This window comes from Taudactylus pleione, unplaced genomic scaffold (genome assembly GCF_031769625.1).
Source record: "Taudactylus pleione unplaced genomic scaffold, aTauple2 ptg000113l, whole genome shotgun sequence".
In the NCBI taxonomy this organism is placed as follows: Eukaryota; Metazoa; Chordata; class Amphibia; order Anura; family Myobatrachidae; genus Taudactylus; species Taudactylus pleione.
In genome coordinates this window covers 5551226-5574228 of record NW_028284515.1, presented here as the reverse complement: position 1 = coordinate 5574228, position 23003 = coordinate 5551226, and the positions used below count along the sequence as shown (strand labels likewise).

At 44.1% G+C, this 23003-nt stretch overlaps 1 protein-coding gene across 1 annotated transcript; it reads left to right on the top strand.

Annotated features, from left to right (window-relative positions):
- Nucleotides 1-8251: 8251 nt before the first annotated feature.
- GPX2 (glutathione peroxidase 2) lies at nucleotides 8252-14533 on the top strand. Its single transcript, XM_088471301.1, has 2 exons — nucleotides 8252-8542; nucleotides 13535-14533. Exons 1-2 carry the CDS (start codon nucleotides 8252-8254, stop codon nucleotides 13883-13885), a joined length of 642 nt encoding a protein of 213 aa, XP_088327427.1. The 3' UTR covers nucleotides 13886-14533.
- The last annotated feature ends 8470 nt before the right edge of the window (nucleotides 14534-23003 follow it).

The following is a 23003-nucleotide window of genomic DNA, read 5'->3' as shown; positions in this document are numbered from 1 at the left end:
TCTTCTATGCAGCAGTTTTTATAAATGGTCCTAATCACCTAAGCTCAGATACGCATATAAATTATGGACCTTATTCAGAGTCAGGAGAAAGAGCAAAAAAATAAATAAAAAAAAGGGCTAAAACCATGTTGCGCTGCAAGGGTGGGGTAGGGGCAGATTTAATATGTGCAGAGTTTTACAGTTGGGAAGGGGTGTGTCCTTGCTTAATTTTACATTTCAGTGTAAAACTAAAGCTGCCCAATATTTCTTTACTACATGCAGAACAATCAGTATATTCCCTACATGCAAAAACATAAATGCAATTGCACCCCTTGCATTTGGTACATGGTTTGTTCCAATGTAGAAACTCGTTCTTTTTTTTCTTTTTCTTTTTTTTTTGCTTTTACCGTTGAGTATATTCCTATATATAGATATTACATAAACCTGTAATGTGGAAAAGTATCAGTTTCAAGGATTACATATAACAGAATAACAATGTGAAATGAATAAGTGAAAATATTTATGTTTTTATTTTTCATATAGATTAGCAGGCATAAAATATTACAATTTGTTTGAAATATCCATTTAAAGGGAAACTCGTGAGTTTTACAATCTTCATTCTTTTTGCCTCTTGTTGTATATTTACTACAGCATCTGTTGTCTATTGTGAGGAAGGAGGTGGGGCGGGCATAGGACAAGCAAATAAATTCTTTTGTCCTTGGAGCCCTGACAAAAGTCACAGTGTATGGAGAATGTGTTTACTGAGACACTCTTCGGGTGACACACCTGAAAATGAATAATCTAAAAGTTGGGTACTGCAAAGATATCTTCACAACACTGAAATGTCTTTTCTGTGTACCAAGGCCATGCATATAGTATTTATTTATTTGTTGTAGTATACTTAGATTTTGTTTTGTTCAGTTTTGCTGGAGGCAAAACACTCAATACATGCATGTAGTATACTAATATATGTAGCTGGTATTTCTTTACTTAAATGTTCCTATCTTATTTTGTCATAAAGAAACAAAGTAAAATAAGCTGCAACATTTCTAATGTTATTGACCAAGTTGGTACAATTGCATTGGACATGGGGCACGCTCATGTCAGAAACTGTATACAGACATTACATTAAATAACATAATGTACAATGAATAAAGACTCCGATGGAACACAGCACTCTGAAGGCCCCCACTTACAGTACGATATTTTAAATGATATTGCCGTTTTCAACGGATTAGAATGAGAAATTGTTTAAAGAGTTCTGTGTGTAGGCATGATAACGATGCCGATGCGTGCTTCCGCAGTCGTTGGTCGCGGTCGGTGATCTGTTCAACGTGCAGAAAGATCACAAGCTGTCTTTCAACGATTTGTCACACATCGTTCCGTGTGTAAGCACGGTGAACGCTGTCATGGAAGACACAGATTCACACATGGACCAGTGCGATCCGTGCAGCAAGCACCTGTGATAAGTCACAGATGCAGGGACGGATCAGTGAAATTCACCTGTGCATCTATGTAAAAAAAAAATGAATAAAAGTGTAAATGAAAAAAACAGCGTGGACCCCCCCCTAAAGCTCAACCAGCCCAGGGCTTTGGAGACCCAGTACTGGTTGTGCTAAATACAGAGGACAAATGATGTAGTGGTCCCCTGTATTTAGCACAACCAGCATCAGGCTTTTCAGAGCCAGCCCTGGTTGTCAAAATACAAGGGACAACAAATGTAGGGGTCCCCTATATTTAGCGCAACCAGCACTGGGTTCTGAACCAGTCCTGGTTTTGGAAATACAGGGGACAAAAAGCGTAGGGTTTTCCTGTATTATCCATAATCAGCACCAAACATTTTCTAACAGGGGAGTAATGCCACAGCCAGGGGAACCCTTTCACTGGGTCCCCCGGCCAAAGTATTACCCCTGACGACTGGTCAGCCCAGGCCCATTAAAGAGGTCCCCCTCACCAGGGCACCCCAGGCCTAGGCTGACAGCCCGAGGCTATCCCCAGCACCGCTGGTGCGATGAGTGCCAAGTTGATAGTGTAGTGTAATTAAAAGAGTTAAAAATATTGTCTTTTGCAGTAGAACTACAGGTCTCAGCAAGCTTAGTAGCACGGTACACACTGCTCTGTGCGTGCATCTGTGACAGATGCTTGCATCACGGATCTCCCTGATCCGTGCAAGCATCTGTCTACTATCGTGCACAATCTAATGATATGCAAATAATTTGATCGTGCACGATAGATCGTGTCACATCGTGCAGCTTTTCTTTTGCAGCACATTGTGTCCTGGAGCTGCCGGGGGAGCTCCAGGACTCAATGTGAAATCGTTACCTACATCATACCGTGTGTAGGCGGTATGCAGTCAGGAAGCCGGCGGACCTAATCCCGACAGCCGGCTTCCTGACTGTCATATCCCGGCAACGGTCTAAAGACAGGCGTCCCGGGGGGGACTTAGGGTTAGGCGGCGTGGGAAGGGGGGGTAGGTTTAGGCACTTAGAGGGGGGGATTAGGGTTAGGCACTGGGGGGGAAGGTTAGGGTTAGGCACCCCTAAGGAAGGGTTAGGGGGTAGAAATAGGTTAGTATATACTTACCTTTGACGATCGGGATTTCCCCTCTGCCGGGATGCCGCTGTCGGGATTCCAACCACCAGGCATGAGTCCGGCGGTAAATCATTCAGATTCCTGTGTAGGCATCTTCACACAGGGACTGGAAACAGGAATGGCATAACAAAAAGGAGAAGACAATAAATCCTCCCTCCAAACCTTGGCTACCAATAATATAAAATAGGAGAGCTGGCATTAAGGGATGGGTGGGGGCTAGGGCATGTCTGCAGCTCCATAGCTGTCTCACTGGCTCATACCTGCAGGTTTCTCAGGAGAAAAAAAATATATATAATACTTCAGGAGAACATAGCTGCTGGCTCATCATGAGATCTACAGGACTATCTCTACATCCCTCCTATAATAGCCTGTTATTGTAGACATGTCACAGTATGCTCCTGTAGCAGCCTCTTGATAAAGTGAAAAATGAACTTTGCTCTATTGACTGGTGCTAACTGGATTCATCTGATATCTGGGGCAATAAATCTCAGAAGATTATACAGTCAGGTGCATAAATATTGTGACATTGACAAAATTTTCATATTTTGGCCTCTATTCACCACCACAATGGATTTGAAATTAAACAAACAAGATGTGCTGTAACTGCAGACTTTCAGATTTAATTTGAGGGTAATTACATCCAAATCAGGTGAACGGTGTAGGAATTACAACGGTTTCTATATGTGCCTCCCACTTTTTAAGGGGCCAAAAGTAATGGGACAAACTAAACAATCCTAAATCTAACTTTCACTTTTTAATACTTTGTTGCAAATCCTTTGCAGGCAATTACAGCCTGAAGTCTGGAACGCATAGACATCACCAGACGCTGGGTTTCATCCCTGGTGATGCTCTGCCAGGCCTCTACTGCAAATGTCTTCAGTTCCTGCTTGTTCTTGGGGGATTTTCCCTTCAGTTTTGTCTTCATCAAGTGAAATGCATGCTCAATCGGATTCAGGTCAGGGGATTGACTTGGCCATTGCATAACATTCCACTTTTTAGCCTTAAAAAACTCTTTGGTTGCTTTTGCAGTATGCTTCAGGTCATTGTCCATCTGCACTGTGAGTTCTGAAGCATTTGACTGAATATGAGCATATAATATTGCCCGAAACACTTCAGAATTAATTCTGCTGCTTTTGTCAGCAGTCACATCATCAATAAATACAAGGGAACCAGTTCCATTGACAGCCATACATGCCCACACCATGACACTACCACCACCATGCTTCACTGATGAGGTGATATGTTTTGGATCATGAGCAGTTCCTTTCCTTCTCCATACTCTTCTCTTCCCATCACTCTGGTACAAGTTGATCTTTGTCTCATCTGTCCATAGGATGTTGTTCCAGAACTGTAATGGCTTTTTTAGATGTTGTTTGGCAAACTCTAATCTGGCCTTCCTGTATTTGTGGCTCACCAATGGTTTACATCTTGTGGTGAACCCTCTATATTCACTCTTGTGAAGTCTTCTCTTGATTGTTGACTTTGACACATATACACCTACCTCCTGGAGAGTGTTCTTGATTTGGCCAACTGTTGTGAAGGGGTTTTTCTTCAGGGAAATAATTCTTCTGTCATCCACCACAGTTGTTTTCCGTGGTCTTCCGGGTCTTTTGGTGTTGCTGAGCTCTCCGGTGCGTTCTTTCTTTTTAAGAATGTTCCAAACAGTTGATTTGGCCACACCTAATGTTTTTGCTATCTCTCTGATGGGTTTGTTTTGATTTTTCAGCCTAATGATGGCTTGCTTCACTGATAGTGACAGCTCTTTGGATCTCTTATTGAGAGTCGACAGCAACTGATTCCAAATGCAAATGTCACACGTAGAATCAACTCCAGACCTTTTACCTGCTTAATTGATAATGAAATAACGAGGGAATAGCCCACACCTGTCCATGAAATAGCTTTTGAGTTGATAGTCCCATTACTTTTGGCCTCTTAAAAAGTGGGAGGCACATATAGAAACCGTTGTAATTCCTACACCGTTCACCTGATTTGGATGTAATTACCCTCAAATTAAATCTGAAAGTCTGCAGTTAAAGCACATCTTGTTTGTTTAATTTCAAATCCATTGTGGTGGTGAATAGAGGCCAAAATATGAAAATTCTGTCAATGTCCCAATATTTATGCACCTGACTGTATGTATTCAAATGTTTTAGCTATGGTCTTATATAAGGCAATGCTTTCTTACTGTTTAAGTAGTCCCTGCATTTTGCTATATTTAATATGAACTCCACCAAAATGTTTTTTTTTTAAGTACACCTTATTAAAACCATGGTGTCCCCGCATATCTTAGGCAGCTCACCCCCTTGCTTCATGATTCAAGGGCATTTCTTAGGGACATGCTACAATAGTTTATGGAACTTTGAATAAATACAAGGGTGGATCCAATAGTCCGTCTCCTGACGTAGTAGTAGATGTTGCCCCATATTGACTTTCTGTATGTATGTACTAGAGGTCTTAGTAGAATACTGTGAAATATTACAGCACAATTCTTCTTTTATTTTTGCAGATATTGAATAATAAATGGAACAACATCACGAAAAGTTGAAACATGGAGAATACTGAAAAATGGAGAAAATTGAATTTGAGCCTTCATTAAATACCTACAAATGAAGAAGATGAAGCCTACTAAAATTTCACACTCAGGCTCAAGGAAGCTCAAGGAAGACATCCGTGGAAAGACTTTTGCGTCTGATGACGTTGTCATGACTGCTGTCCAGGACTGATTTGAGGCCCAATCACCAGACTTTTTCCTGAACGGATTCAAGAGGTTGGAGAAACGATGGGAGGTGTACTGAAGTAAATGTCGAAAAATGGTAAAACAAACAATACTTATGAGCACAAGCAGATGGATGAAAGAATTTTTATGCAAATATTAAATGAGATAAATAAAATAATCACAATAAAACAGTGATGACATAAAAATAAAAAAAAATTCTATAAGACATGCGCATATGTGAGAATAAATAAAGTAACAGCCGCCAGCTGGTGTAAATATAGGTTAATCAAAGTGTCCAAAGAGTAACATAAAAAGAAAAAATGTAACAGCAATGTGGCATCTCTTGTTAATTTCACCTTTGTATTCATGAATCATAAGTAGAAATCCTTATAGTTTTGTAAAGGGCACCAATGTTCACATGTGGCTGTTATATAATCTAGAATAGTCTTTCATTGTGCTGGATATGTCATGTTCTGTATGACACAGGTCGGCACAATGTGATTTGATTTATAAAGTGTGCACATATACAAAGCACTCAAATGGTCTGAATAGAATTAAATAAGCAGCTGAATAATGTGTTCCATAGGTGTCCGCTGTTATAGGGCACTGGCTGTATCAATGTACAGAGCCTGACAACCCCCTGGGGTGGAAGATGTGCAGCGGATGTACTGACCTAGAAAGCCCTTTCACTAGTGTCGTCAACGAAGATGTACCACTCGCTATGTGGCCAGTGTCAGGAATGGCAGCGGTGGCCGTTCAGGCTATCGGCTTGTTCCGAGATTGAGCGCCTGGAATGAGTACCGGGCGGTGTGTACACTGCTCTGTCGGCTGTTGCCGGAAGGTGCTGTAGCAGTACTTCTAATAGTCTGGCCCGTCGGGACGGAGATGCCGGTGGCAATATCGTGCTACAATCCACAAATGTTAGAATGTGTGTCCATACATATGGGTCATGTCTTGTGAGAGATCTAACGCGTTTCTCAGTCCTGGAGAACATATTTTTATTACACAAATAATATGGTGCAGGCCATGTAGAAATTGCTATGTACCTATAGATGGTAGGGGGTGAGTGTTCTGTGAACTTCTGGGGTCTTAGGGGTATATTTACTAAAGTGCAGGTTTTTAGAATTGGAGATGTTGCCTGTAGCAACTAATCAGATTCTAGCTATTTGGTTCTAGAAGGTGCTACATAAATGTTAAGTAGAATCAGATTGGTTGCTATGAGCAACATCTCCACTTCTAAAAACCAGTACTTTAGTAAATATACCCCTTAGACTTGGATATGCTAGTTGAGAAGAGGAAGTGGCAGGGCCTGATTAAGGGTTGCGGATGTCCTAGGCTAATACACTTGTAGCACCCCCTGTAATGCTGCTAAACACAGATCAGGAAGTCACCATTCCTACTGCGTATTTGCAGGTAACGAAGATTATACAACTGACATGTTTACTCTTGCCTTCCACTGATCTAATGATGTTTGCAGAGTGTAAAGGAGACTTTGGGGCTTATGTAATAGGATGCGAGCTTGTGGACATTGACCCTGATCCAGACCCGCTCGCTGCCGGAAGCAGCTCGCAGGTCTGAAGGGCGTTTTTTTTTTTTCTTTTGATCCGCCCTTCTGGCCGCTCGTTAAGCTGTGGGTGACCACCCACAGCTTTTGCGAGTGGCCAGGTGATAGTCGCGATGGTTGCGACCATCGGGCTTGCGACGAGACACTTGTGGTAGGGTCTCATCTGCCGCAAGTCCCAGTGAGCTTCCGGTTCTAATAGAGCGGGAAGCTCACCACTGACATCACTGGTGATGTCAGTGGGGCCGCCCACAAATGGCAGGCGTTCCTCCGGGAACGCCTCCGTTTGGCCAGCCACCCCCCAGACCCGCCTACCAAACGAGGCGAGCTGTCGATCAACATCGACAGCCGCCCCTTTTGGATGCGAGCGCCGGAGCGAGTGATTTCTCGCTCACTCCGGGGCTCGCGCACGCCGCTCGTGCGCACTGCCCAGCCATCGACCCGCTCGCGAGCGCTATGCGCTTGCGAACGGGTCTGAATCAGGCCCATTGTGCAAACATATGGCGGAATAAAACATGCAAAGCTTCCTCATAGTGTTAAAAAAAAAACATTTGTTTGAAAAATAAAACTTGACTGATTATTTTAAATGCACGGGGTTTTGCTTAAAGGTAATGGGTGACTGCATCTTGGCCACTTGCCCTTGAATTGGTACACATCATTACCTGCCTGCTAGTGGGTGGAAATACACATGCCAGCAAGCCCTGGTCCATGAAATAATTTGCTGGGCAGGCCCTGGTACACCATATACCAATAGGGAAAGACTGCTGTAATGGTGCATTGAATAATGAAACATTTTCAATATGTAAACGTGAAAAATGAAATGAAATGTGCAGAACGAGAGCGATGCAGGAGCATGTGACGCAGCGCGATTCTATGCTTCAGTTTAATTCTACACGCCCAGAGGCAGCACTGTGTACAATCATAGGAACAGTCACAGGAATAGTCACAGGAATAGTCACAGGAATAGTGGAATGCGCACACACAAGACTATTCCTTCGACCAGACACAGTAGAATCAGATGAAAATTAAACCATACATAAGATGCGATTCCTTCGTGACACGATTAAAGGTGCACACACTAGAAAAATATTGAAAGAACAAATCTCTTTAATAGTCCGATCTTACCTGGCATTGATGTAGAAATTCAACAAATGTGACATATTGGGTTGTTTATTTGTATATATGTACCGCCAGCATTTGAATTCCATTCATTATGCAGACATAGGCTTATGTTCGAATCTGAAATGTACCCTGTGTCCTTGCATTATTTAGAAAGAGCCCTCAGTAGACTGAACAGTTACAATAGCTTTAGTTTTAAAATGGGCTGACAGTATCAGTAACACTCAGGTATCCCCTTTCTGTAAAGTATACTTTACAGATTACCATTAGCACCAAATGGTCACATGATCTCCAAAAAGAGGCTACAAATAAGTTGCCTCTTCCGCGATCTTGCCAGTTTGTCGGCAGAAACAATGGCTTACATCGCTAAATCTTTCTACGACCTCCATGCCACATCCCTGGAGAGGGAAAAGGTAGATTTTAATGTATTTAGAGGAAGAGTGGTTCTAATAGAAAATGTTGCTTCCCTTTGAGATACCACCATAAGGGATTATACCCAACTTAATGAGCTGCAGAACAAGTATCCGCGGCGACTCGTGGTGATGGGATTTCCATGTAATCAGTTTGGCTATCAAGTAAGTGATTCTAATAATGTACGTATGTATGCATGTGTATATGTATGTAGCTTTCATGCGGCTACAGCATTCACCAGGTAGTCTGCATACAGATCATTCCAACTGGGTGAGGATGTTGTCATGGAAACCTACATAGGACCTAGGAATGAGTCATCTTTTACAGTAACTGCTTAGTACAAATCACTTTACAAAAACTGACTTCATTATGAATAGATTGTACTCTGGAATACACATTTGTACACATTCATAAGGGTATTGTATGAAACAGAGCAATGGCACAAGTGCTCTGCAGGTGCCTCATTCTTCTTCTTATTGTGCTGCAGGATAACATGTTTAAGAAGCTAGGGGTCTATTTACTAAGCCTTGGATGGAGATAAAGGGGTCTATTTACTAAGCCTTGGATGGAGACAAAGTGGACAGAGATAAAGTACCAGCCAACCAGTTCCTAACTGTCATTTTTCAAACACAGCCTGTGATATGACAGTTAGGAGCTGATTGGCTGGCACTTTATCACCATTCACTTTATCTCCATAAAGAGACCCCAAAGTACCAACCAACCAGCTCCTGTCATTTTTCAAACAGCGCCTGATTCATCACGGATCTCTATTGCGAACGCTGCTCCGATTATGTGCGCAGTTCTGCTGCAAAAATATGCTAATGTTTGCAACTGCTCAGCAAGCATAGAGACGCCCACTACCGCTTTCGCACATCCGTAAGACCTCGCAATCCCGCGTATACCTCGGTAACATCGGACCATCACGCAGAATTACAGCAGGTCTGATCTGTCTCAGAAATTGCAACTCTTGTCGCACGCAGTGAGTACTCAGGCTGCGAATGCCGCCGCAGTGGCTAATTTATGCACACTCGGGAAACGGCGTTCAAACTGACAGGCACGCCTGCATTCCTCCAACCACTCCCCTGTCGCCATCTCCAAACGCTGATGTCCTGTCACTCACTCTGCAATGGCTTGGTATCTGCGTGTGTAATCACAGTGCGATCGCAATACTGTGGTGCATATGCATGCACAGTACGCACCATCAGCCGATCTGCGTGCGCTGTTGCAATTGCGATTCATGATGCATCAGGCCCACAGCCTGTGACATGGCTATTAGGAGCTGATGGGTTGGTACTTTATCTCCGTTCACTTTATCTCCATCCAAGGCCTAGTAAATAGGCTCCTATCAGTGGCGGCTCTAGGCTTGGGCAAGCCGGTCCGTCGCCCAGAGCGCCATTGTATCCGGCGGGCGCTATAAACGCCCACCCTCCCTCCCGGTGCTAGTTTGATTATGTAAGCTCAGGGGGAGGGAGCGGAGGAGGGATGGGGCGGAAACACAGGATGGCGCTGGGCGCATCAAAAAGCCTAGCGCCAGCCCTAGCCCCTATGTTACTTGCCCATGAGAATTGGTGAACTGGGCCCAATCTGGGACATTACACAAAGCTGTTAGAAAAGCTTAACAGTGCCAGTTCTTATCCTCATCTTGTGGGATAACCACTGGCAGGGATGGAGATGACCTGAATTTGTGTAGTGCCACAAACTACCTCCGAGGTAGAAGGTAGACAAATTATTCTTTTTTTTTACTAAACAAAATATTTGTAATTTGATATAAGGTCTGTACAAATGTTCCGCTACAGTCAGGAATTATTTAAAACATGAATAATGAGGAAAAAGGTTGCAAATCAGGAGAAAAATGGATATAGGACAAATGCCATTGTGATGTTCAGTTGTGCAAATGATGAACGTTGATGTCTTAGCTCTCAAACCAGGGTGGTCGTACACATGAAATGCGCAGATTGGCCTTATGTAAGGTGGGTGTGAACAAGTTTATTTGTTAATCTATAAAAGTAAGCCTAGGGGTAGGGTACTAGAAGTGGAGGGGTTTAGAAGTGGAGATGTTGCCCATAGCAACCAAACACATTCTACTTAACATCATGGTTGCCGACATTCTGGTTACTCCTTCCGCAAGGGAGCAGCCATGGCAGGGGAACGTGGCTGGCGCAAGGGGGCGGGGCCAGGCAGCTTACTGTCATTTGTAAGTGGCGCGGGGGGCGGGGCTGAATCGGGAGGGTAGGCAAGTATGCTTAACATTTAACTAGCACCTTCTAGAAGATAATAGCTAGAATCTGATTGGTTGCTATGGGCAGCATCTCCACTTCTAAAAACTCTCACTTTAGTAAATATGCCCCTAATTCTGCCTATACAGATATGCAGTGCTGAGAAAATCCTACTTGTCATACAAAAGGACATGACACATGTTATAATTTTCGGTTATCCTTGTAGAGGATATTGCCGTAGTCTTTGTTGAATCTTAGCAGGACATGCAAGGCAAACTGAGTGCTACAGCCAGGAATAATGACCGCACAAAATGGCAAATACACATTTCTTTTCACATTTACTAACATGCCTATTTTATGTTTACCACATACTGACAAAACAGTATAGTGACATATAGGGGCCAATGTATCATTAAATATTTGCAGCATATTCCCTGAAGACACCTGTTTTTGGGGATACCCGCAAATATTTAGAATCACCCCAATATATGAAGGAGGGTCTGCAGCAGATATCGGGTGTTTCGCATCCCCCATAGGTTTCTATTGGGGATGTGATGTCAGGTTTAGCAAGCTCCGGAATGCGAGTTTGTTTCCCGCAGTTTATGCCGTCTGAAGATGGCGTTGTGCTGCTGTAGTCAATGGACTACATTTCCTAAATTTACTAAAAGGGGGTTTCTCCAGAACCTTCGCCAGCAATAGCTGCCACGCATAGACTGCACATGTGCAGGAGTCCGTGAATTTGTGTAGTGACACAAACTACCTCCGAGGTAGAATGGAGACAAATGTATTTTTTTTTTACTAAATAAAATATTTGTAATTTGATATAAGTCTGCACAAATGTTCCGCTACAGTCAGGAATGATTTAAAACATGCAGTCTCTCTACTCTCAGCACATCGCAGGGACAGGCTGCTTTCGTATCCCGTGTCTCTGCGTGTGCTATATCATACATCGGGCTGTATAGTCACATTCTGCAATGCGATTATGGGCACTAATATTGCACCAAGACAATGCGATTATTAATAAATGGACCCCATAGTATTAGTAGTGTTGCTTTAGTCCCTGCACTCACACTCTTTGCAATACAAACACCAAGCTGCTGTTATACATGCTCTGATTCCCTTTATAAATGCTGTGGGCATTATGCCAGGCTCCATGGACTTTAAATACGTGCAGAACAAGTCTTAGAAGCATTTTGTTTACATTAAATACATCTCATTTTTAGGTTGTTGCTTTTGAAGAGAACATTCTTCTATTGGAGCCTGTGGTGTACATTATCTTTGTATACTGCAGGTTGGTTAGTTATTTACTGTACATAGGCTTTCTTAGCAAAAAGGTAACGCCTCTCAAAAATAGTAAACCTTATTTTGCCTATTTAAAATAATTATTTTGGGTACTTAGCTGTAACTGTACCATTGAGGGGCATGGGGGCACAGACCAGTGCAGTAACTGATTCCATGGTTACATTATCTATCTATCTATCTATCTATCTATCTATCTATCTATCTATCTATCTATCTATCTATCTATCTATCTATCTATCTATTATGTATACATACATACAGGGCTATTTTTCTGGAAAAATAGGTTCTGGAACTGGGGATGGAGCTATAGAAATATAATGTATATATAATATATATTATATATACATAGTAATTAGAAAAGAAGGCACTCAAATGGGACTTTAAAATAAAACTTAAAAACTTATCTCAAGGAAAATTATACATCATAGTTAATAAGAGGTTCAGGAACTGAGTTCCTGCTTGTTCCTGCATTGTGATGCAGCCATTTTGGGTAATCAGTTCTAAGGATTATTCATCATACCCATAAAGGCTCTAGGCAAGGACACCAACTTAGGCACATTACAGAGGTTACACTGGGCAGAATAGATAATGCATGGAAGAGATAACACACATCGGGGACGATACAAAATACTAGAGGAGAGAGAGGGATATGAAAATTATCATACCATGCATTGTTCATCCTACATACGAGAGTAATAGGCGAGGCAGCCATCTTGGGAGCACTAAATATGTTACAATGTGCAAGAGAAGCAATACATGGAAATAAGACATACAAGGGTTAAAATTAAAAGCGACTAACAAGATACCCCCTGCATAAATAAATTCACGCAGGGCCAGATTACCCACTAGGCAACCCAAGCGCCCACCAAGGTCACCGCAAGCCTTCAGAGGCCCACACAGGATAGTGGTGGGTGCCGTCATCTGCATGCCTACTAGCCATAAAGGGTGCCAGCCCAACTACAGTATTACGCTGTTGGAAGTTGGTTGGTTGCTACCACGGGACCAGCCACATCTGTGCTGTAACATGGATCATTGATCTCTACCTCCACTTGCCCACTTATGTTATACCCAAGTCCTTTCTTCCCTGCCCCTTCCTCCACTCCAATTCCGCCACTCAGAGACTGCGTAAAATGAGGGAATTGCTGTGTAATTTTATAATCTGCCATATACACGCTGCTAAATATTCTGGGCTCCTCTGGTATATGGTATTTGCTGGAATAATCTGGGCACCACTGGAATATAGCTAGTATAATATATGGATGGTATATGGGCATTAGTGATAAAGACCAGAGTGCTGCCTGAATACAATAACAGAAAAGGGGTGTATGTTTTAACATTATTGAGTGGAGGAGTGGGGGGTAATAAAGTCTCATGTAAAACAAATTCTTTGTATGTATGTATGTATATATTGTGTTTGTACGTATGTCTCTGTAATCATAATCAGCGTAGAACAATTAGAATTAGTTCAGTGGTTCATTCCACAAAATGGCACTCTTCAATGTATGTAGGTGATAGGTACATTTCCTTTTCATGGGTACATTCCCATGGCACAATCTAATTTTGTTGCCAACATCTGTATTGAAACAATTTGAACAAAATTGCACTAAATTCAATCTTTGATTTTCTTTATTTTGACAGGAAAACTGCAAAGATGAAGAGATTCTGAATTGTCTAAAATATGTAAGACCGGGTAATGGCTTTGAACCTGGTTTCACCATTTTCCAAAAATGTGAAGTGAATGGAAAAGGCACTCATCCAGTTTTTTCTTACTTGAAGGACAAACTTCCTACTCCCGATGATGACCCAGCTGGTCTGATTACTGATCCCCGGTATATAGTATGGAGTCCCGTACAACGGTCTGACCTGTCTTGGAACTTTGAGAAGTTTCTAATAGGCCCGGAAGGAGAACCTTTCAAGCGCTACAGTAAAAGTTTTCAAACAATCAACATAGAACCGGATATTCAGAGACTCCTAAAACTTGCCATATAATGTCAATCATTGTTTAATTATTTAATAGCAAAGTTTGCAGCAGTACTCACCAATGGCTCCACTAACATTGAGTCCTGAATGACTGGATCACCCACTTGTGTGACCAAATTGAACAGTGATCCCATCTTTTAGGCCACATGACATTATGCGTGTCCTGCTTTATTGCTATACAGAAATGACAATTATAGTCACTACTGTAAAGTTTAAACAAATATATCCTGACCAGGGCCAGATTAAGGTCTGTGAGGGCCCCTGGGCAACAAACATGTGGGGGCCCTATTAAATTTGGAAGAACTAGGAATATGCCAATGGGAACCTTATGCAGAGCCCACAGTAGTGTCAGTGCCCACAGTGGTAGTGTTCCGTATGCAGTGCACCCACTAGTAGTGCCCCCAGGAGTGGTGTCCCCTATGCAATACCCCCATTACTAGTGCCCCCAGTAGTGCCCACAATAGTAATTCTCCCTGTAATAATTCCCACAGTAGTAATGCCCCCATTGGTAATGCCCCCAGTAGTGATGTCCCCGAGTATTTCCCCCAGTAGTGATGTCCCCCGAGTATTGCCCCCAGTAGTGATGACCCCCGAGTATTGCCCCCAGTAGTGATGTCCCCCGAGTATTGCCCCCAGTAGTGATGTCCCCCGAGTATTGCCCCCAGTAGTGATGACCCCCGAGTCTTGCCCCCAGTAGTGATGTCCCCCGAGTATTGCCCCCAGTAGTGATGTCCCCCGAGTATTGCCCCCAGTAGTGATGTCCCCCGAGTATTGCCCCCAGTAGTGAAGCACAAAAAAAGAAAGAAAAAAAAAACGAATACTGTACTTACCTTAAGCCCCGCATCCGCTGCCGTCCGACTCTGGTCCGCTCCGCTGCTCCTCTGCACTATGGGAGAGACGTCATGACATCTCTCCCATAGTGCACTGCGGGAGCCGGGAGTCGGAGCTCAGGAATGAGCTCCAGCCTCCGGCTGCCGCTGCGGGGAGGGGGCCGGGCGCCCGCTGGTTACAATCTCAGCGGGCGCCTGGCAAATAGAGCCTCCCTGCAGCGCCAGGCTAAGGTGGGCCGGAGGAGACGGAACTGGTTCCATCTCCTCCGGCCCACTTTAACCCCGATGGGTGTGGGGGCCCTTTACGTGTGGGGGCCCAGGGACGACCGCCCCTGTCGCCCCCCCGTTAATCCGGCCCTGTCCCTGACCAAAGAAAAACATACTATTAAAGGTTAAGATGAGTTGGCCCACAACTCTTGGAGTCTTTGATTTAAGTAAGTCACACACGTAGCAGCACAATGCCAAAATGCAAGATTAGGTGGCCAGATATGATAAGATACAGCCGTATCTATAGTCTATAAACTCAGGAATATTGATTTATCACACAGCATGTCTGCATTCGTGATTGTTCCTAGTGATTGTATGCTACATTCCCATTGATATGGCTAAACTCACAAAATGGCTTCCTCTACTGTGTGCACTGTCACTGCTTCCTTGTAAATTTCATGAATGATATTTCAGACAACAAAGGGTATATTTACTAAAGTGAGAGTTTTTAGAAGTGATGTTGCCCATAGCAACCAATCAGATTCTACTTAACATTTATCTAGCACCTTCTAGAAGATAATAGCTAGAATCTGATTGGTTGCTACAGGCACCATCTCCACTTCTAAAAACCAGCACTTTAGTAATTATACCCCCAAGAATTAATAGTCTAGGTAAGCAAAAAGTTTCATTTAAACTTTAACAAACTTAATTACAAAAAAACAACAGTTTAATTATTGTCTAGAATGTGACTAGTGCTCAGATATTAAACTAATACTAGATGACTGTACTCTTTTAAAACACATTGGAAGGGTACATGACTGTTGTATCAAGACTGTATCTGAATGCTATTGTATTTAAACTCTAATAAACGTTCACAGACTTCCATGTTACTATGTTTTATATCTACTATATATGTAAAAGAACTAGAAGTTTATGTTTGTTTGTTTATATGTTGGCGAATATCTTCCACGGCTCTCAAGGTAAAGCTGCCAAAACTTATACCCCTTTCACATCACAAATGGCGGGTCGCACTCGGGATTTGTACACGAGTCCATCCCGGGTGCGACCTACCTGAGACCCCTTTCAGACAGGCGGCCCGACCTGGCAATAATGCCGGGTAGATGACCTCACCGTCATCACTGCTGAGCCGGCACTTGAAGATGATCTCATCTCCAAGTGCCGGCTCTCCCTATGCAGTGAAGGGAACCCGGGTTGCCTCGACCCGGGTTACTCATTCACACCTAACAGCGGGCCGGGTTACTCATTCACGCCTAACAGCGGGCCGGGTTACTCATTCACACCGCACCGTGAGCCGGGTTGAACTCATGTTCTACCCTGCTCATTAACCTCAACTGGACCCTTTCACACTGCGCAGTAACCCAGGTTGTTGCGCATTCATGTGCAATAACCCGGGTTATTTGATGGCAGTGTGAAAGGGGCATTACATAGTTATTTAGTATAAAAAAGTACGCTATTAGACCACATAGCGACAACGCAAAAATGCAATAAAGCGACTAATCTTATATAAAAAATTCATTGGTCTGGTTGTTTGTTTGTCTGTCCGATTATGCATTCGGACACCTCTGCACTGATTGGGATGAAACCAACTGGAAGTGGTCCATTTGGATCCTGGCCAGGTTTTAGTGAGTTATGGTCCCGGTCGGACCGCCCGTTGGTGTACGCTGGGCAGAACTTTGACCCCGGGAGCCTATTCTGGGCTTCCACTGAATGGATTTGGATTACATCACATAATCTATATATTAATTCTATAAGATTTTTACTGTGAGACCGATTTTGAGAAAATGGCTGAACGTAAAAATATGGTTGCAGTATCAAAATAAATGTCTTGCCATGTAGGCGTGCCAGTCGAAAAAAAAAATTATTTCTGTTGCCAGCCTTTAGTTCAAGTACTTAATGTGACCATACTGTAGCAATGTATTTTTTTCTAAATGCTGAAGCATTTTCAAATATTCTTTAATTAGTCGTTTTGTAGCATAAAGTAGCGAATACTATATCAAAACTATATGCATGCTTTCCACAGGGGCATAGCCAGATTTTGCGGGCCCATAAAATTTGGAAGGTTTCCCCGCCCCAATGCTTCTAAAGAGAAACCACTCTCCGTAGTGGTTGTTCATTTTATGCCCCATAAGAGTGCCCTAGTTTATTTTATGCTCCATGGTAGTGCCCTAGTTCATTTTATATTTATATTATGCCACATTACAGTGCCCCCACTACATTAGAACATCCACTATACCCCCACCCCTTACCATTATAACATCCGCTGCACACACCATTCACTGAAAATGGAATGTCAGCCCATTAGGCAGCAATATTCTACATGGAAGTCAGATAAAAGATTATGGACGATATTTATTATCTGGACTTTGTCCTGATAAATTCTTATTGCCACAATAAGAAAATATAAATAAGTATTGCAGGGTTGTATTATTCAGCTAGAAGAAGAGATCCACCCCAAATGAAAAAGTTCACTAAAGGTTAGGAGTGTGCAGCCATGAACTGAGAAACTTAAATAAAGTATTTAATAAATAAAGTTCCATAAAGAGAATATATGTAGAAAGATTGGTAGTTCCAGCACTTCTCCAACCGTTGATTCTTAGGGGTATAGTTACTAAAGTGCTTTAGAAGTGGAGTTGTTGCCCATAGCAACCAATCAGTTTCTACTTATCATTTAGGTAGCAGCTTCTAGAAGATTATTTTATTTATTTATCTATTTATTAACAGTTTCTTATATAGCGCAGCAAATTCCGTTGCGCTTTACAACTTGAATCAACATTAACATTTTACTGGGTTGTAAAAGACAGACAGACATACATACATACATACATAAATACATAAAAGACACACGTAAAAGACATACAAAAGGTAAGACAATAGCTAGAACCTGATTGGTTGCTATGGGCAACATCTCCACTTCATCCGCACTTTAGTAAATAAACCCCTTTAGTGTTTTGTGGGTACCTAGAAAGAAAAGAAATGTATATATAAGTATATATATATATGTATATATAAATGTGTTATATAAGTGAAACAATCATCCTTTTGGTATGGAGATTTTAGCTTTGTTTAATATGACACCGATACCTGCCCGTGGTTGCAGTTTGCTACATTGCCTCCTCAAATTCCAGATGTTGCAGTCCTCAATGGGTATATGGAATACAGTGGAAGAAATGGGTTATAGTATTATACACATTCAGGGACTGCGATCCTGCGATGTGTAAAAGTAAAGTGATCACTAATACTTTCTCTTTATTTCTGTCTTTGGGTCGCATACGCGGTGATCAGGCAACACATGTGCAAGCGCCCATTGTACATTTTGCAAAGTGTAGCCCAGAGGCTACAATGGCTAATGTCAGCTGAAGAGTAAGGGCCTGATTCAGCAAGGTTCGCAAGTGCTAAGACGCATACAATTGGCTGATTGTTGTGCGTGTTCAAGATGCTTAGCCACGCCCCCCGTAGAAAGAAAAAAAACACCAGCACCGTGCGGGGTGAGCAAGGGGGAGCAATCAGTGTGATAGCTCCCCACACACCCCAGCACTGGGAGAGGAGACTGCTGCTGCACAGCGGCAGAGGTTTCCCTGGTCCCACTGCAGCAAAACACACAGCAGCATGTGCTGGGCTGCTGACATGGAACGGGGTGGCGGGGGAAGGGGGTTGGCGGGTGAGGGGGGTCGGAGATGTCGGACCCGGGCCCCTCCAACAAGCCGTGCTCAAGTAATTCCCCTCCCGCCCTCTCTGCACCCCTGCTTATCGGGCATTTCTTTTCTGAAGCTCTCAAGTAATTCCCCTCCCCCCCTCTCTGCACCCCTGCTTATCGGGCATTTCTTTTCTGGAGCTCTCAAGTAATTCCCCTCCCCCCCCTCTCTGCACGCCTGCTTATCGGGCATTTCTTTTCTGGAGCTCTCAAGTAATTCCCCCCCCTCCCTCTCTGCACCCCTGCTTATCGGGCATTTCTTTTCTGGAGCTCAGCAGGCTCCAAAAAAAAATGCCCGATAACTATATGTTTTCGGGCAGGCACCACCGTTAACACATAGGATCAATTACCTTATCACGGATCCTATGCAGTTTTTTATTTCAGTTGAATAAGATGGGAGCTAAATGAATTGCCCTAAGGCAATTCAAGCGTTAAAATCCTGTTTTATTTGGTCAAAAAAATATCAGATCTATTTGAAATCCCCCCTTTAGGCATTAATTTGTATATGATATATGGGAGGTGTACTAGGGTAAGTCAATATGTAACATTCTCACTACAGAGCATAGATTACTAAACACATAGTAAATGGTTTGCTGACCAAGGGCCTGATTCAGCAAGGAACACAGGGCCTGATTCAGACCCGCTCGCGAGCGCTCGCAAGCGTGTCCATGTTGGCCCAGTGCGCATGCGCACGAGGGAGCCGGCTCCGTCGCGCGCATGCGAGAGACTCGCATAGCGACGGCCAAGCCGTCGCTCCGGGTCTCGCTACAAAGGGGGCGTTTTGTCAATGGTGAGTGACAGCACGCCCCCTTTGGTGGGTGTCCCGGGGGCGTGACTGCCCAGACGGAGGCGTTCCCATGGGAACGCCTACCGTCTGGGGCCGGCCCCACTGACATCACTCCAGGGCTTGTGGCAACGAGACCCTACCGCAAGGGTCTCATCGCAAGCCTGATGGTCGTGATGGTCTTGACCATCGCAACCATCTTTTTGGCCGCTCGCTATAGCTGTGGGTGGTCACCCACAGCTATGCGAGCGGCCAGGAGGCCGCTCTAAAGAAAGAGAAGGACGGCCCTGATTCAGAGCGAGCGCTTATACGCACGCAGTCGGTCGATTGTTGCATACTTCACATGTTTATGCATTGCAGTGCACATGCGCGAACTAGCCACTGGGCTCGGGACAGCGATCGCAGAGGATATGCAGACCCATGGCAGAGTGATTGACAGGAAGTGCCGTTTGTGGGTGGTGACAGGGGGGTGGTCGGGCGAACGCAGGCGTGCCAGCGTGTTTCGACACCGTTGCAAGGCGTGCATAAATTATGGACTGCGAAACTAGATGCCACCTGACCGTGTGCTGAAGTTAGCAATTCCTGAGTGAGGTCTGGGCTTCATTAACTGTGCGTATGGGTCCGATGTTACTAGATGTTACCGATTGTTTCTCTATGTTGGTCAAGTATACGGATGTGAGTAAGGGGAAGTGGGTGTCTTTATGTCAGGCTGCGATCACAATGCGAATGCAAACATTTACATATCCCCGCTGATATTAGCAACTGCGTTGTGTGCGTATAAGAACAATAGCGATCCGTAGTGAATCAGGCCTCAAGTTCTCAAGGAAATTTTAGAGAAAAGTCCTTCAGTAAAAACCATTACAGTATCATTAAACTGTTTACAAAATGTATGGCTAAAACTTCGGCTAAAATAAAGCTGGGTACACACTGACAGATACATTGGCCGATCAATTGATCAGCCAATGTATCTGCTGCTCGTCGGCCAGTGTGTACCCGCGATATGTTGGTGAACGTCGGCGTTCACCGTCATATCGCATTGGCTGTGCTGCACAGCCGATGGACAGATATGTCTGCAGACATATCTGTCCATCGGCAAGTGTGTACAGGCGGTCTGCAGACTCCCCGTACACACATAGCGGCAGGCACCCGAGGGCACAAGCAGATGATGGCCGTTCAGTGTGTATGAACGACCATCATCTGCAGATATATCTGTCAGGTGTGTACCCACCTTTAGCCTAAAATGAAATCTGAGGTCCACTGACTAAATCTTGACTAAAACAAAGCAAAAAAAGAGAGCCTAAAATGTGACTTTAAACATACTACAATATTAAATAAGCGACAGACTAAAACTAAATTTACATTTCTTGTCAAAATGAACACTGGTGCAAAGACAGGGGTGGAAAGGGTGAAGACCAACCAGCTCCTACCTATGAGGGATACTTCCTACTGCAGGAGATTCCACCTTCAGTGGATAGTGTCTTTCTTTCAGCAGGCAACAGTCCTAATTTAGCAGCTCATGCCCTATCCCCCCAGGACACCTCAGTGCTGACAAGTCCCCCTTTTCAGGCTGGGTAATGGGTCAGACCTAATTGCTTAGTGGGTAATTCCGGGAACTTGGTAGACAACTATATAATCAGAGTATGGGGCCCCCTAAGCCTTTGGGCCCCATATTAATAGCATCCTGTGCACCCACTGGGCCTGATTTATAGGTGCACACAAATACAGCTGCGACTGTGGCTTTTTGCAGAGTCACAGTGGGGGATAGTATATAAATACTAGTTTCAGCCTGCGCCTTGTATACTAGCGTGTGCCACAATTTGCAAGCCCTGAGACGCCCACTTTCATTGCCCTCGTATTCTGCAACGCTGCCAGTGGTTCTGAACAACCCACCATCCTTTGCATCATTGATCCTTGCACCAGTCTATGGCAGGTGCAGTGTCTCATTCTGGACTCCATCTAAACATGGCCTCAATGGCAGCGGCTCTGCATCTGAGAACGCAGCCAATTTCACCGGCACGCCAGCGACACTCCCATAACACTCCCATGAGACGCCCTTTTTTGCGTTCACTTCAGGCCACCTCCCAGTCGCCACCCATGGTTTTGCCCCGCCATGTCTAATACCAACGGTTCCATGCGCCACAGCATTTTTGTGAGTACACTCCACGCATGCGCCATAGGAGTTTTCAGATTATTTTGCACAGTAGCAAATAATCGCTGGAATGCACCAACATCGTCATTGTGCGCATCTCTGAGTCACTCCTACTATCGCTTCACCCAGGCTTTACCAATGATTCATTCACACAGTCAGTGCCTAACTACAAATACAGTCTAAAATGTAGCCACCAGTTTCTCCCATATACTCCCATATATTTAGATACAATTTCTGCATTGTTCACGAGCATTTTAGGAAAGTTGGAGTGCGTTTTTCCGACTCTAATAATACATAAGAATAATAAATCACCGAACAGTTCACACACATGTCAATTTATCAAATGGCAAAAAGCCCTAGTGCCAGCAAAAAATATACTTTATACATCCAAAGGTTACTGCTAAACACAGCACTGCAGTTGCCAGCGGTAACACTCGCTAATAGTAAATTTAGCAACTTTGGGGCTGATTCTGTGTTGGGAGTAAAACAAAAAAAGAGCAAGTAATGTTGCACCTGGACAAAGCAATGCTGCAATTCAAGGGGAGCAAATACATTTATTATTTTAGCATGCAGGGTAAATACTGGCTGCTTTTGTACAAATGCTGGACAGCTTCATTTTTACACTGCAAATTAGATTTGAGTTTGAACATGACCCTCCCAAATCTACATCTTTTTGCACCATACTTGCCTACCCTCCCGATTCCGCCGGGAGCCTCCCGAAAATCGGGTGCCGCTCACAGCCCCAGGGAAAGGCGGGCAAGCCTCCCGGCCCCCAGCGTCGTCATTGGGGGGGGCCAAGATGACTCGATTCAACGCGAATCCCGTCACCGCCCCCCCCCCCCCCCCCGCTGCAGGGGGTTTATATTGAAACCGCACGGATGGGGGGATTCGCGCTGAATCGAGTCATCTGGGCCCCGCACTTCACAATGCCATTAATCCTGGTATTGTGAAGTGGGGGCGGGGTCACGATGACGCGATCACGTCCCAAGCCCCGCCCCCAATGATTCGTCATTCCCGCGACACCCCCCTGGAAGGAGGGAGCTTAAAGTCGGCAAGTGCTTTGCACATGTTACATCTGTCTCACCTGCAGTGCAGCATGATTTTACCAAGGTACATAGGGCCTGATTCAGAGTTGTACGCAAACCCGATAGTGGTCGATTGGCGCATGCGCAATGCTCAAGATGGCGGCGTACAAGGATGTCCCTGTTTCCTGGGACGCTGCCTGTCAATCATATGCTTGCAGTCACCAATCAGCACCAGTGACTGCGAGCACATGATTGCCAAGCAGCGTCCCAGGAAAATGGGGCGTTCTTGTACGCAGCTTTAGCTGTGTAAAAACGCCGCCATCCTGAGCAACCTAAATCTTACTCAGATGACCGATAGTCACTCAGAGTGATCTGATGCTGCGTCCTCGGATGCAGTAGCTGACCGCAGAAGCTGTCAGG